The 17,243-nt window shown below is 41.2% G+C and overlaps 1 protein-coding gene across 15 annotated transcripts in view; it reads right to left on the bottom strand.

Annotated features, from left to right (window-relative positions):
- Positions 1-17,243, bottom strand: part of TRIQK (triple QxxK/R motif containing) — a 64,056-nt gene that overhangs the window by 29,954 nt on the left and 16,859 nt on the right. For 14 of the 15 annotated variants that reach the window (XM_072852230.1, XM_072852218.1, XM_072852228.1 and 11 more), the window contains one exon: positions 14,809-14,889. In XM_072852230.1, the coding sequence (XP_072708331.1) occupies positions 14,809-14,869 (61 nt within the window). In that variant the 5' untranslated portion in view covers positions 14,870-14,889. Of the gene's footprint in view, positions 1-4,545; positions 4,665-14,808; positions 14,890-17,243 lie in introns of those variants that run through there. The other variant, XM_072852222.1, reaches the window with a different exon arrangement.

Raw genomic sequence — 17,243 nt, 5'->3', positions numbered from 1 at the left:
ATGTGCTAAGCTAGCTTAAAATAATTATTGGGAAATGACCGATTTTGCATATGCTGTTCAATAAATAAATAGATAGGTGGAGAAGGAAAACTCCACCTAAAGAAAGCACTTCAGTCAGTGATGTATGCAGTGGAGACAGCCTGTATTACCATCCCTTATTCCACCACCTTTGTCACCTGCTGTAAACTGTTTCCAAACTCTTCCTATTTACTTACTGAATGAAATATGTTCCCAGGTTCCTTGACAACCTACAAATACTATGCGTTTCTCTTTTCTGTCCCTCTGGAGATGAGCTAATTGCTAGAAGTATTTGGTATGAACCATTTTTCAGTTTCCCATTGACATTTTTTGATGACAAGAATGCCTGAATCACACCCTATTACTACCAGTGGGACATGCTGCAACAGCTAGGGCCAAGGGGTGACATAGGAAAGTCCTGTCAAAGATGTACAACTGGGGATCCTCAGAGAAATTGCACACTATACTTACTACTAGACTGTTAAGTACTGCACTTCTACAATATAAAGAACAAAAAGAGCAGCAACACCAAATGTACACCCAGCAGTTTACTAAAAAACCCCAAAACCAAACAGGAAAAGATGATGCCGTAGAAATGTTTTGATAGTTTCACCACATTATGTTGAGAGCACACACAGTGAAAAACAAAGGTTAATGTTATGATCGAAATGTGCCCCTTTTCCCTCATCTCTCTCCTTTCAGCCTGGACTTTCAGCATGAATTTCAAATTCTCTTCAACAAAAAGGAAAAAGCCTGTGAAATTCAAGATTATGTTTTCAGTTCTCCTGAAATCTTGATTTTGGTGAAAATACTCAGTATTAATTTTTCCGCAAGTAAAACTACAGTCAGAAAGTTATGGTAATCCTTCCAAATGCATTTTCTAGCTATAAATATCTCTGAAAGCTGCTCCACTTCACAGTGAAACTTTGTCCATATGGAGCATATGACTAGGAAGGACTTGGTGAACTACTGAAATCCAGTATTCGGTTAGTGAAGGCACCCATAGCATTCAATTTTGTTCAAAACTGATCATAGAAAATGATTGGTTGGAAGCTTTGGGGTTTTTTTTGTCTTTAGCACTACAAGTAGGACATCAATCAAGAAGCTTAATCTCCTATTGGCAAGAAACTGCCTTCTAATTTCCAGCTATGTTTCTTTATGGGTAATTTATACACAGTTACAGACTGGATCTATATGGACTGTTGCCTTCCTAAGTGTTTACTCCCAAAATATTCACTGAGAGGAAGCGTATTTGTCTTAGTTTGTATTCAGCTGTGCCAAACAAGGCTCTTCTTGGTCATCCTAGTAGTTCTTTCAGCAACTCTTTCACTTTTGATTCATCTTTCTTAAACATGGATGAGCAAAGCAGTACTCCAAATACACCACCTGCAGTGCCCTATTTAACGGCTTTAATACTTCTTATCTCTACTTTAAACACATAAAAGGATAAAACACACTTTTTTTCATGACCATACTTTGGGTGATCATCAGAAACAAGAGGACTTTTCCTCTAAGATTTCCAGCTGATGAATTGCCAGCATTGGTATCGAGCTAGCTGGTCATCAAAATAAAGATACAAGCCACATTTTAAGGTGCCGACGCAACCCACCCTGACATTCCCACATAGTGATGTATGAGAAGTACCATATCATTAGTTTTCTGTTTCTTCATCTGCCCATGCAAAGGAGCGTACTGAGCAGCTCTGAGAACCTTTTCTGTAGTAGGACTCTATGCCAGTACCACTCTAAGCAAATATTTCCAGCATTTCAGAAACAAATGAGAATAATGGCAGAGCATGTCAGAATAATTCAGGATGGAAGGGACCTCTGGAGGTTACCTGCTTTAACGAGAAGCTAGGCCAGGCTAACTGCGAAGTTAGATCACGTGGCTCAGGTCTTCATACAATTCAAGTTTCAAAAAATTTCCAGAAATGAAAATGCCACAGCTTCTATGAGCAACCTGTACTGGTGTTTAGCCTCCTTTATCATGAAACTTTTCCAAAATTATTACTAAGTTAGCAACATGCACAGTTCTTTGACAGTATTTTGACAACCAACAACAAACAAATCGTGAAGAAACATAACAAGCTTTTCCAGTATCTAAATGTTATTAATTTAGATGAGGGTGATGAGGCACTGGAACAGGTTGCCCAGAGAAGTTGTGGATGCCCCATCCCTGGAAGTGTTCAAGGCCAGGTTGGATGGGGCTTTGAGCAACCTGGTCTAGTGAAAGATGTCCCTGACCATGGCAGGGGGGTTGGAACTAGATTATTTTAAGGTCCCTTCCAACCCAAACCATTCTATAATTCTATGATTTTATCCTCACACTTCCAGATTGGATTTTGCTCCCAGTTACAATGATGAGCATCTGAAATAACTTTGCTAAATTCAGTAGGGTGATACCTGTCCCAAATCTCCACCACCATAAAATCCAACCTTCCTACTCATGGCCTCTTGACTGTAGGAAGTGTTTTTCTTCAGACTAAAAATTACCTGAAAGGTAGCCGGTTAAAGCAAAAAAGTTAACACTACTATGCTTTTAAATGTCTCTTTTAGCATCAGTGATAGAAGTAAGATGGGGAAGACAATCCTCTGTGGACTACATTTTTTCTGCTTTTGCCACAGCCAAAATATTTTATTCTCCCTCTCTGAAGAACACATGAAAGCACTTCCCTCTTTGTCCTTTTCATGACGATTACTCATTAGAATTTGATCGTTTTCTCTACACAAACACAACAGGTCATATTTGCTTTTTCCATTAAGCCATTTGGACAGAAATCCTTCTATGGAATATATGCTATGGGGTCTGCGGTTTTCCAAGCTGCCTATCAAGATACACGGAGCCTCCTGTGTTACAGACATGAGTCTGATTTTCTTGTAACTCTACCAATCGTTTCCATCTGGTATTGTACTTAACAGGTTGATTTTCTGAGACACTTCACACTATGAAGTATGTTAAGGATTGTACCTTCAGTTCTATTTGATTTGCAATTTATTGAATGTTTCTCCCTGTGCAGTTCATTCTAGTTTGCACAGTTCCCATTTATTCCAGAAAAGACACAGCGGACCACAGCCTATCTTTTCTGGAAAAGTACTTCTTCCGTGCTAATCCCACTAGTCGCTTCACTCCATTTCTTTCTAATGTTTGGTAGGCAAAATACACTGTACTATACCTGAACGTTATGGAAAAGACTGTGCCAAAACAAGAACTGCATTCAGATTCTGTTGGGCCTTCCACATGTATGGAAGACAACATCATTGTTCACTGCAGACAGTGTAAAATACCTCTAAAAATACATGGATTTAAACTATCGTAGTTATTATTCATGAAGTAATTCAGCCAGTAGGACTGATCTGACCTACAGAGGCCACTGGACTGAAATCAAAAGTGATTCTAAGAAGCTGGGGGAAGCCTACACAGGAAGTGAATCCTTCTTACACTTCCTAATCTGTTCAATCTGCATGTTATACAGAATAAAGACTCTTTCTAGACTCACTCGAGGAGTGGCTTGGCTTTGCAATATGTTCAGCAGCAATACCGGCTTATGGCACTTACTGGCCTGAGTTTTGCGGCACACTTCAGTCCCTGCAGTGTGCCATCCTGCTCTTCGATGCATATTAGCCAAGTTTGTGCATGCAGCCAGATGATGAAGCAGATTAGGGAGTTGGTTCAACTGAAAAACTGCCCAGCACATCTTTTTCTTCAAGCTGGATCAAAATGGCATACAAACAGCTATACCATCCCAGAGGATGGTATAGTATACACTGTGACATGGGGACAGGAACAAGCAGAGAGAGGTAGGTGTTGCTAAAGGTCACTTAGTAATGTCAAACTGTACTCTCTGGCTATCTGGTTGCAGGTGTACTAATATATTATACAATGCCAATAGGAACTAGAATTCAATGGTCTGCACTCTCCAATTGTTACAACAGCCCCCGGCACAGTTTGTGCCCAGAGTAGCCCTCTCCCAAGCAATTCCTACACGTAGCTCGAGTTAACATGGGCCTGGAGCAATTTTCAGTAAGCAGTTTGCAAGCAGCCACTCTGTTTTAGGGATAAAAGAGTTTAACAGTATGGTCAGGGTCATTCGATGACAGTTGGCCTCTGTGCCAGAAAGTAGTACCAGGCTTGCTTAACCTACAAGTGCAGACATGAATCACCAGCCCAAACTCAGACTTTTCACCCCTTAGAATAGAAGTCTACAGAGGTGATTCTTACACATCCCTACTCAATGCCTGCAAAACTCCTAGGAGGTCCCACCTGCATTCTACTTTAATTTAAAACTTCTTCCAGCTCTTCAGTGACAGTGACTTTTGGACCACATCTTTAGAGACAGTTGCACACTCATTCTGCCTGTGACGTGAACTGGTTACGTGCAAGCTAACTTCAAACCAGGAGATGTACTGCCATAATACACAGCATTGTGGCCAAGTTAATTAGCGCTACTAAGAGGCAGGTCAACACAAACACTATGCTCAAGAGGTCCAAAGCTGAGGGATTTAACGCACCTGCTGAGTTCAGACTTACCCACAGCAGCTTCAGTGAATCTGGGCCATGCTCTCATCACTATGCCGTAACCTTGAGCTGAAGGGACCATGTCTAATGCTGAGATACTGTTTCACTCCATATGCTAGTTCATTATCCAGCTCCTCTCTGTTTTGACTGCCAACGAATAATGATGTTTTTCAACACTTCTCCACTAGGAACTGAATGCACAAACATCGCATCATAAATGCCACCCAACATCTGCCAGGCAGTTACCATCTTCCCATGACTATCACCTAGGCTGAACCTGAGCAAGTGATTTAGTGACGAGCTGTGACAAATCCTCTCACCTCACACACCCTAGATCACCCAAACCCCAATTCTTATGAACAAGAAAGCCCACAGGTATTCAGTTAAAATACCATAGGAAAATTAATTCTAACAAAAAACCCCATGCATTCTAAAATTACAGTTACTTTGTTAATGAAAAATCAAATATCACAATCAAGGATATCAGTATTGCTACAAATCTTATAGCAACAATGCAGGTATGGTGATAATTATAAGATATTCACAGAAAATAAACTAAGAAAAAGGCAGGCTTTTTCCACCTTTCCTATTTAACGGGCAGTCAAAACTCTTGAAAATATAATTATTTAATATATGAGTTATTTTAGAACAGTACCAATAGCTTAGCAAAGCAAAACTCACTCAGTTGGTCCCATGGTAAATAGAGTGTCTATGTAGCTGGGATGATGACAAGGACCAGATTTCAAGTAAAGTATTTCAGAGATTAAACAACAGATTAGTGACTTGCCTTACATTATCTGTAAATTTATTAACTGCAACCAGAGCACTCAATCAGGGCAAAGTATTTGATTTTCCACGTTCCACTTCTTATTGTAGAGCTCTTTGTTCACTTCATGGTGCTTTGCTGTACTGATCCAACTGCTACACAAACGAAATATCTCAAAATAACTCTGAATGTGTGAATACTTTCAATAGTGCTTATTTTTAATCAGGCTTTACCATCGAGCAAAAGCAAAAGACAGTCGCGTGATGTTTGCGATTTCTGTAACTGTAATTCAAATTAAGCAACTGCCTTTTTATATTTTCATTCTAGCAGTTTGAGTTTACTAAGATCATTCTCCCACTGCCCTGTTACTTCATTTCCCATCCAGCACTTAAAGCCTGCAAGTAATATGTAGGGCCTACCAGACAATCCCATAAATAGTTCAAGACCTTGAAAACCACAATGTAGGCAGTTCCTAACTTTCTTCCAAAATAAGGCATAATAGATGCAAAAGCTTCCACTGAAAAAATATTTTTAATACTAACCAGTTACAGAAATCCCTGACAACGTGCAATTAATGGACCGCATGATACCAATCAGCAATGTGAACAAATTCATTACAAAAGCCAGATGACTGTTCTATGGTCATGTTTACCCTGAACGCAGACATCTAACACATTTTTTTTAAGGCCATAAATAGGTGCAATACCTGCTGAACTACATAATGCACATGGTCATGTCCTGAAGCATGAAATACAAAAGTCCCTTCAGTTAAACCTCTTGAATTGAGCCAAGGGGACTCTATGTCTTTCTTCTTAGACCAGTGCCCCCTGCAGTGCTCGCCAGACTCCTTGCTGCCTTCATTTCTGCTAGTCCAGGCAGTGAAGGAGCAGCGGAGGTTTAAGACTGCCACCCTCCATTGTGGGACAATGGCTGGACAAAACTTAACTGTGCAAAAAAAGATAGTGCTACATCTCATAGCATTGTAACTGAAGAAATGCAGTTACAACTATGCATTATGTCCACCTTAAACATCTATCAAGAACATCTTGATAGATACATGTGCACTGGGTATTTCATTCCTATGCCTTCTGCACTGCTGCCTTATGATGAAATAAGAGGAAAACAGATTTGTAGTTCACTGCCCAACTCTCCTTGCACGTATATTGACATAATATTACCTACAAATATGTGAGAACATGCACCACATGCAGAGAATGCATATATATGAACACTGTATACATAGAAAAATTATGTCTAAGATTTTTTAGAAACGGGTGTCTAAAGTTAGATTTACAGATTCACATTGAGATATGAGTACTTTGAAGTCCACCCTTCACACATACAAGCTAAGATTTTCAAAGCCTGGTGAAAGAATTTCTAAAAATGTTAAACTGCTCTGCCTCTGAATGTAATATATACATGCTTTTGTATCTATCGTGAAATTTTTATGTATTTTGGAAAGGACGCAAAGAAGTTGTTTTAGGTTTATTTTTTTGACTGCAGGAATGTATCCATTCAACAATGGATCAGAAGCTGAGAGTGAGTACAAGCACAAATATGTATCATTGCTAGAGCCCTGTAGACACCAGATACCTTACAGGAGTTGCAAGTGCTTGAAATAACACCATGCTGAAATGCAATTCAGCAACTGGAAACAGCATGTCAAATTTCATTCTCATTTACACCTATAAAAAAATTCGTAGTGACTCCACCGAGTGAAATGGTGATATTGTTGATGAGATTAAAATAAGAGCAGACTATGAGCCTCCATCTGTATAAAAGTACTAAACAAGTGCAGTATAAACGTATAGTGAAAGTAGTATAATCAAACAAGTTCAAAGAAACTCTAGGCTTTTGCTGCGGAGAGGGGATGGGAGCCAAGGGTTAGATACACCACCTTCTTCCTTAGCATCTCCGCACAGTGTCTGTACACGCTCCCACAGTGCCCTGGCTCTGCAGCCGCCCCTCCCGTCCCTGCTCAGGCTGGGGCTGCGTCTGCCCCTGCTCAGCAAATGAAAACTAAATAATATCCACACAAACACAAGTACATATCCAGATCTACCATCACCTTTTATGCCCTAAGCCAAGGCAATAAAATATAGCTTTACTGCTTTGGACTTTAAAAAATAAGTGATCACATACTGTATGTGCTTAAAATCCATCACCAGCCTTCACAGAACATATTTAAAAACATCCCAATCGTCACAAAATGTGGATTAAATTAGTACAGCCAGACTAGGCTTCACTTCACAGCAGTGTTTTCCTCAGCTGCTCCTGCTTTAGTTTCCAAGAAGTGATGCCACTGGCACAAAACTGAAATCAAAACAGCAACCACTGACCAAAAGATCTAGTTCAATTTTTGTGACAAAGAAATTCATTCTTCATAAAACTTCCTCCCAAACAAAAGAAAAGGGACTACACGTGGTATCCATGGCATATCACTGTGAAGTACAAAACTCAGCATAGGAAAAGATTCCAAAACTTGCCAACAGTCACACATAATAGCAAAAGGAGGGGTTTTTTTCCTGCTTCTCTTTATTATGTGCTTAATAGTACATTTTTATTAGAAAAATTCAAGAGAGTAAATGTAACATTCCATATGCAAAAAAAAGGGCACGCCGTGCACTGGAACTGCCTATTTCTTGGGTTGTTTTTACACCCTAAATAAATAGTAGGAGAGGTCTCTTCCTTCTTTGTCTCAACTCAGAATAGAAAGTATTTGTTTCTGTACTTTTCCTGTCCCTACCTTCCCCCCAATAAATACGTGACTGACATCAAATACAGAGAAAAAAAAGACGACTAATTAAAAAAATAGGTTGGAGAGTTTTCATTCCATTGACATCAGTCCTGCTACATCTTTGCTTGTGACAGTAGAGAGCAATCTCGATAATGAAAATGCTGCCTTCTGGTCCTGTGTCTTTTCTTAACAGACAAAAGATACAGGAATTCCTGTTTACTGACAAATGGTGAGATTTTGAAATTTTCAGCACAAATTCAGTCCAAACATTTTTTGCTGTTGCTGCTGTTTCAGAAATGAAATCTAAAATTTTGATGCTGATAACAAACATTTCCTGATCCAAAACAAAACAACCACAATTTCACTTCAAAGTACGTAATATATTTCAGAAGAAAGTATCAAAATGTAACACTTTTCCCTTTTTTGAGCTGAAAAGGAAGACTGTTAGTGGCCAGTTTGATTTGAGTATGTAAGGCACTACTCAGAATAAGGAAGGCAGAGGGTCATTAACTCTGTAAAAAAATAGAGAAGGTGAACAATAACAGAAAACAGAGAAAAAGGTGAGGTGATAGAGAGTAGAGACACTTCTTTTAGCAGTAGGGCAAGTGGAGACGCCCATCTGCCACAAGAACGGCTTTCCCTCTGGAGACAGGGAGGGAACAGGTCCATGCTCATGACTGAGCTGGTAGCTGGAGGTGGGAACCCCAGAGACATTCTTGCTGCCGCTAGTCCCCATCCATCCATCCACCCATCTCGCCAAGGTCTATTCCTTCATATTGTTAGTGCAACTGTATTACCACAAAGGACTCCTGGTTTAGGAGACTGGGACTGCTTTCCTTCGCAATCACGCAGCTGACAGCTGAGCTACTCTGTGCAGGAGGCTGGGAGGCAACAGAGCCCAGCTCTGCCCACCATGCTCATGCTGAGAGACAAGCTCTTCTCCATCTCACTGGGGTCACAGTGGGACCGTAACCCTTGGCACTAGGATGAGGTGCCTTTCTTCTGGACAAGTCACCAGTTCCTGACACTGAGGAGTTTTAAAAACAGGGGCAACTTTACCCACAGAGTTTTATCTGTTAGTTCAGGTGGCCAGTTCTCTCTTCCCTCCTGTGCTGCTACAGCCATGGTCTCAGGACTCCCACCCAGTCCCCTTCGCTGCCCCATCACTCTGCGTGTGCTATGCCAACAAGCACCACCTCCACCACCAAGCCATCATGCTCAGCCTAGCACCTTTTGCTTTCCAAAATAAAAAGAGAATTTATTTTCATTCATAACTTTTACTCCTTCCCGGGGGATGTCAGGAGCTTTGTTTACTCCAAAGATCCCCTGGGCTATGCCTATATAAGCTCCAGCCCCTAAAGGATCAAGCTGGCAAGTCAGAAGATACAGAGCAGACAATAAGCAGACCTTTGAGTCTACAAATTGCACGTTGAATGATTGGCAAACAACCTCTCCTCATGAAAAATTATGCTACAGCAACACAATAGTAATGGGAGCCAAAAGTATGTCTATTCCTGATTTGTAGACCAGGTTTTAGTTATGCTATAATCCTCTCAGTATGCCTGCTTAGGATCCCGCAATCACACGAGTCATGAACACTACCCACAAATCCTGCGGCTTCCATGCCGAGAAAGCGACACACCAGATGAAGAAGGATGGAAAATATACATGTGGAATTGTTCTGGGAACTTAAAGCACACATAACAGTAAACAAAGCAAATATGGTGCGAAACCTGTTGCTATTTTCACAGCATTTGTGGAGCAAAGCTGCATAAATGCAGAAAGATGCATACTGCCTCACACCTTTCCTCTGATCCCAGCAAATTAAGCACAGCAGCACAAACAGCAGCAGCGAGAAAGAAACGCTACGCAGAAGAGCTGCCCAGTTTGCTGCTGCACTACAGGTATATGTTTGGGTATGTGAGAGAGAGCTGAAAAAAGGGCGTTAAAATTACTTTCCCTCATGCCTCCTCCAGAGCCTCGGCTGCTCACAGGGAACTGAACGCAGAGACATTCCCTCAGTGCCGTCCTCCCTTCCTCCAGGCACAGTCTAAGCCAGTTTGAAAAGGCTGCTGCTGTTGTTCCCTGTCCCACGTGGGGACAGTCTTCACGAAGCCAGTGCCAGTTTGGTCTGATAACTAAATGGCTGCCTCTGCTCCCTGGCGAAAAAGCAGTGCCGCTGTCGGATACCAGAGCACTTGCTGAACGAGAGGCACTACAGACAAGTTTTGGCTGGTGGCAGGAGAGATGGCTGAAAGCCAGCTGACAGAGAAGAGAAATATCAATCTCTATGCCGGAGGAATCCTCTGAAAATGCTACTGAAGCAAACAGCAACCACTAACAGCATAGCAGCAAACAAGACACGAGCGAACCTGAGCTCAGGGAAGAGAGAAAAAGGCAAACGGCTGAACTGAAGTGATCAACATGAACTGGAACCGTGGCACAGGGCAAACATGTGGTGTGCCGTATGGAAACTCAGAACAAAACAGAAAGCTTGGAACAAAATGAAATTAAAAATCTGCTTTTATTTCAAATTACTCCACTAAACATCTAACTGAAAATTGTGTTGAAGTTGACGTGACTTTGTGACATGTTGTTCCTTGAAGACTGCCATTTTCCACCAAAAAAAAAAAAAAGGTATTAAAAACGTTTCAATCTGGTTACCTTCTATTCAGTGAGGCTATAAAACATTAAATCGTGAGCTAAAAAATAAAGCTGCACCATTAGTCAGCAAGAGATAGCTGTTCAGCCAGCATCCATCATAATATTTGCAAGAATCCATAGATACCGAACACCTGGAAAGGAAGGACAGCAATCACCCCAAGCATGGATTTAGAACTTTAAACGGGTTTGATAAATTAATTTTTTTAAAGACAGTCCCCATGCAGCCTCCCTTTGCCCACTGTTTCTAGATATAACCTATCTAGGAAAGGATGGATGGATCAAACGTCCATCCCCAAAACAAATGAGCCTTCTGTCTCTCTTCTCCTACAAAAAAGAATGACCCTCCCATAAGCTACACAGTCCTGGAGCATGACTGTGTTCTGTATTCTGGGAGGTCTTCTACTGAACAGCCTCACACTAAAGCACCCTTGCAAAAGTACCTAAGCTGCCAAATCTAGGGCTTATTTGATGGACGGATTTTAAGAAAAAATTGAAATTCTTCCTGTATAATTTCTAATAAGTATCTGAATTAAATTAGATCATGAAGAATTAGATCAAGAGGAGTTAAAATTAAGGATCTGGAACATCCCTCCTATGAGGAAAGGCTGAGAGAGCTGGGACTGTTTACCCAGGAGAAGAGAAGGCTCAGGGGAGACCTCATCAATGTATGCAAATACCTGAAGGGAGGGTGCAAAGAGGACAGAGCCAGGCTCTTCTCAGTGGTGCCCGGTGTCAGGACCAGAGGCAACGGGCACACACTGAAACAGATAAGGAAAAGGCTTTTTACTTTGAGGGTGGTCAAACACAGAAACAGGTTGTCCAGAGAGGTTGTGGAGTTCCCCTCCTTGGAGATATTCAAAAGCCATCTGGACACTGTCCTACGCAACTAGCTCTAGGTGGCCCTGCTTAAGCAGGGGGGTTGGACCAGATGACCTCCAGAGGTCCCTGCCAACCTCAACTATCCTGTGATTCTGTGATAAACAGGTGAATTATCATCACTTACACAAAACTATATAAAAAGAAAAAAATCAAGAAGTAATGGCAAAAAATGAAAGATTTCCATATGCATTATGGCAAGAAAAGTTCTTTATTGGACAGTACTTGTCAATAATACATCTATTTGTCCTATAATACACCTAAAGGCATAATGAGACTAGAAGGATAGCTCCGCTAAGCTCAGCTACCAGGCCTAAAGCTAGCCCAAAATGCTTATACATAAAACTCAAACATGCCCGCAACATTACAGTATAAAACTACATCCACGAATTTTCAACTCCCCCCTCTCACATTCATTAAGTTCACTGGTGAGATAAGAGCACTAATTTCCATTGGCAAACTCTACGGCTATATCAGTGTCGTGGTTTAGCCCCAGCCAGCAACTAAGCCCCACACAGCCACTCGCTCACTCAATCCCCCCCAGTGGGAAGGGGGAGAGAATCGGAAGGGTAAAAGTGAGAAAACTCGTGGCCTGAGATAAAGACAGTTTCATAGGTAAAGCAAAAGCCGCGCACGCAAGCAAAGCAAACCAAGGAATTCATTCACTCCTTCCCATGGGCAGGCAGGTGTTCAGCCATCTCCAGGAAAGCAGGGCTCCATCACACGTAACGGTGACTTGGGAAGACAAACGCCATCACTCCAAACGTCCCCCCTTCCTTCTTCTTCCCCCAGCTTTATATGCTGAGCATGATGTCATATGGTATGGAATAGCCCTTTGGCCAGTTGGGGTCAGCTGTCCCAGCTTTGTCCCCTCCCAACTTCTTGTGCACCCCCAGCCTACTCGCTGGTGGGGTGGGGTGAGAAGCAGAAAAGGCCTTGACTCTGTGTAAGCACTGCTCAGCAGTAACAAAAACATCCCTGCGTTATCAACACTGTTTCAGCACAAATCCAAAACATAGCCCCATACTAGCTACTATGGAGAAAATTAACTCTATCCCAGCCAAAACCAGCACAATCAGTGAATGACCAGAGTGGGAGCTGAAATAACCATCATCAGAGCAAAAGGCAGTGAATAGTCTATTTTAGTCCTTGCTCTCTGTCCTCTAAGGAATATTACAATCACAGAAACACCTCCTAGGCTATATAGTTTATTTGCTTGCCGGTGTGAGATTCTTCCCTACGATAATTTTTAACACTTGCTTTTGCCAAGTTAAGAGCAATGCATCGCACCTAAGGAAAATGAGCTTATTACGAGGCCCCTCAGACACTGTATTTTGCAGTACCCAATGGATCACAGTGCTGCATCATATAACAGGGAAGGTGCCAAATTGTTCAGACAACATGCTAGCCCAAAACCAGAGAGGCAGCAACATAACAGGATCCCTCTGAGTGCTGGGCCCCGATACAAATACTCTCGCCCCTTGCTACAGCACAGTGTCCTCTCCCCTGCTCAAGGCACAGCTGATCAGTCCTGGCATCTCACAGGTGTGAGATGTGCAACCGCGGTGCTGCGCAGTAGCGGAAGAAATAGCCCAAGCAAGAAATAGCCCAAGCTGTGAAAGACCGGGAGATAATTTTGTGAGTCTCATAACTTAAATGCAGCTTTACACCTCCCGGTCCTCCAGCAGCCCAGCCTGCTCTCCAGGGATCCTCCTGGAGATCACCGGTCTCTTTCATCCTGCGAAGGACTTCAAAAAACAACTCCAACTGTGCTCACCTGAAGGTGTTCACAAAAGGAAGAAAAGCAACCCTAAAGGAGGTGGCTGAAAAAGAAGTGACTGCGATGAAAAACATGCAGAGAAAATGCCAGAAGGCTGATGCAATCATCCTCTCTCCAAACACCCAGCTACACTGGACAACTTGTCCTGAAGGTGAGCTGCAGGGCTCCTACTTCTCACCAAACCCATCTGGGTGAAATATTTGTGGTGTCATCTTCTGCTGGGTAATAGTTTCCTTGCAAGGTTTTCTACATGAAACCTAAATCGCACAAAAGCGGAGAGCTCATCTATTTAAACATTTTTCCAGTATATCTGCTTCCCATTCGTAAAGGTACTCAGAAGTTTTCAGCCACGTTTCTAACTATCTCAGAGAATGAACTGAGGAAGCCAGCCACACAAACTGCCCAAGATTAGGTAATATAGAGCATTCCACAGCTATCTAAAACAACTAAAATACAAAATAGTCCCTTACTTTCAATTTAAATGCAGAAAAGACCATTAAAACAGTTATATTAAAATAATAAGGCAGCACTAAAAAAATTAAGACATGACAAAAATAAGATTGTTCACATACCCCTAACTCTTTCACCATGAGAACGTACATTATAAACAGCCTTTTCTTCCCAGACACGTGCTATTTTTCTGCATATTTAAACACAGATGCAGGTGCTTAGCAACTGTAAAACAAAGTCATTTACTTAAATAACTGAATATAGATTAAGGTACTTCATTTTATATACATACTTCTAAAATATTGTGTCTGTTTTATAATATTATTTAACACCTAGAGAGACAGAATCCTCATATATGGATTACAAAAATAAGTCACTTACCTTTGCATTTAAGCAAAGAAATAGGGATTTGAGCCTGCTATGTGCCAGGTATCTGTGTGAGTGTACGTGTGCATTCGTGTGTGTGCATGTGTGTATTTTATATACAAGCTACCTACATATACAATGGGTAAGAACAGAAAAAGACCTAGGAAAATAAATGATTAACATGCTAAAAGTATTACATTAGTGTGAGAATAAATGCAGTTATACAACGTTAAGGTCTGTATCATTCAGTGTATCAAAAATTGTTACGAAGCAGGAGGATTATTTGGTTAGAAATGTCCGTATTTTAAACTGGAGACAAACAGGAAAATCAGGAAAGTTCCAACAGTTCAGAAACATTGTGGGGCCGCTGCGCTGCAGTATTTCACTAGTATTTCCAAACACAGAACATGGACTTTTTCAAGTTACTCAAAACATTGTCTTCATAAAGGGTTTTGCTGAATGAATTAGTCAACAGCATATAAAAAATGATTCCCTGGAGTGTGCATTATTTTGCACCACTCATAAGCAAAACAAAGTTTTTGAAGAGGAATAACACATTTTGTTACACTAAGTGGTCTGGCTGAAAAAAACCAGAATCTTTTTTTAAGCACACAAACTTTTCTTCAGATCTCTTACCTATTTGTTTCCTGTACTGGTCAACAGGAGTCCTTGCTGTAGAGGCATCTTTTCTACCCATCGTTTTCAATCCAAAAATCACTGTCAGTATCAGAAAAAAAAACCCGCATTATTCCTAAATAAATTACTAAGGAAATCAATGACTTAAAACATCAGCAAAAACTGTAACAAGCAACATATACATGATTATACACAAAGACATAAGCCTTCCCAGAGTACAATGAGACACCAGAGTTAATCATCACTATTCTGAAAACTATTAGATAATTTTAAACATACCTTTTTCCCCATTGCATGGGTTATTAACACTACAAAATGCCTGTTAGTTTGAATGAAAAAAGGAAAAAAAAGGATTTAAACTGATTGCTCTGTAATTCAGCATTTGGTACCATTGAATTACATTCCTATATAACCTTTTTCTTTAGTAAACGAGGGATTTAATGTAGTATTGTGAGCTGCTTCTATTGTTGGCAAACACATTTACACTACACCTGGGAGTCTGAGGCAGGACTAGGCAGGTGTGCATCCACAGGTGTAACTGCTCACCTGCAGACACAGCCCTCCAGCCACCCTGAGCAAGGGGGAGGAACCGGTACAAGTGGAGAACAAAGGTGAGAGCTGGGGCTGTGCCCATTTTACACCTCTCAGCCAAAGTATTGAGAGTTTAAAATCACCTTCAACGCATTAGGTAACAACCACCGTGACTCCTGAATGTGCTTCTCACATTGCACGATGCAAGCAGGTGACACTAGGATTGTACAGGGAACTGCACTATCATTCGTCCAAAGATACTCTTTTTGATACTTTGGTGCTCCCACACCATCCACGTAACTGAACAAGCGTCATCTGAGTAGTGTTCTAGCAAACCCTTGATACACCTGTTTAATGTGCAAAACCTTATGGTCTCTTATTCATCCCCTCGCAGGGCTGCCACTCAAAAGATACAGTAAGATTCTACAAACATGCTCATTTCACTTCTTTTTCCATAGTCAAAAAATACCTGGCTTTTGTAGTCACGCTTGTTGCTCAGAACACTGGTTTTCAACCATTTTGGTGGGGCTGAAGACATCACTCATCACAGCGATGATAAGCCCCACTGTTTGACCATCTTTATGACACCAGTGTCCCAACATCAACCCCTGCGCTCACAAGAGGACTGACATTTTCCAGAAGTGTCAGATTTACGGTTTGAGCGCAGAAGACACACAACAGCCAACACCTGCTTTTTCCCAACCGGCCTTGGCGAGCACAGTGCCAAGGGCAAACTTTGGCAGAACCGTCCCGGTTAGCCACAAACTGTCCACAGATTGAGCACATATGGCCTTGGAGTATCTACAAATTTTACTTTTCTGTTAGGCATAACCAGCTGCGCTACAGCAAGATGAGCTTCCCTGGACTCTGCCAAGGCACCCTGTCTGGGAAATGCAGCCCTTGAAGGCACTGCGATGCCAAACCATGGGCCAAAAAGCATGCCAAGGCACTGCTGAATGGACTACCGTCAGCATCACAACCTTAAACATCCATCATTATTTCCTTTATAGCTTTAAACAAGGTGTAAAGTATAGCTGCAGCAATGATCCCACCAGTTATTCATGCATTTTAAAACCACTAAGTTTCTTTTGTAATTATCTATTCTGTAAGAATTATTGGCATTTAATGTCAAGTGGCAAATCCGGAACAACAGAGATGGAAACAGGCTCCTTAATTTAAGGTGTGGGACACAGGGCACTGTGAACTTTGGTGCTCAAAAATCAGCAACCTTTTTTAAAGGTATTCAGGAACAATAACAAGGTATAAAAGACTGCCATTACTTTTTAATCCGAACTGAAAACTCAATTATAGTGTTCTAATGTTTCCATACATTATTTTGGTTTAATTCAGAGAATACTCAGAATACTCCCATTTTATGTAAAACACACAAGCAGTGAACTGTAATCCACTGGAGTTTTTTTCCCCTCTATTATGTTTCCCAGCTATTCTCTCAACTTAGTTGTATTTCTCACATAAAGTTCACAACAGAACAATGAGCGTGGAAAATAAAAGTACCATTTGAACTTTCAGCTAGTTGAGGAAATAACAGATTTTACACTGCAAAACTAGTTCTTGGCTTTTTTATGCCACTGTTAGAGACTGTTTTGACTTGCCTTTTGCAATTTCAATAGCCTACTAATGTTTTGTAATGAAATATCAGCTGTGAAAGACGTTTGCAGTTTCAGCAGTGCCAATAAAAAACAGAAAGAAAATACAGGCAAAAATTATTTCCTGACTTAATACAAGCCACAGAGATGCTTGCATTTGCCCGTGTGGCTCAGTGTCACCAACTCCCGCATCTAGAACCTCGACTCCTCTTTGTTCTTCAAAGGGATGCAGTAATCATCATTCATTTCCACTACTTTGATGGTTAGATAGCAAACGCCCGAGAAACCCATGGAGAC

This window comes from Ciconia boyciana, chromosome 2 (genome assembly GCF_034638445.1).
Source record: "Ciconia boyciana chromosome 2, ASM3463844v1, whole genome shotgun sequence".
NCBI lineage: Eukaryota > Metazoa > Chordata > Aves > Ciconiiformes > Ciconiidae > Ciconia > Ciconia boyciana.
The sequence above is the reverse complement of the archived record's forward strand: the minus strand, read 5'-3'. Positions and strand labels throughout refer to the sequence as shown.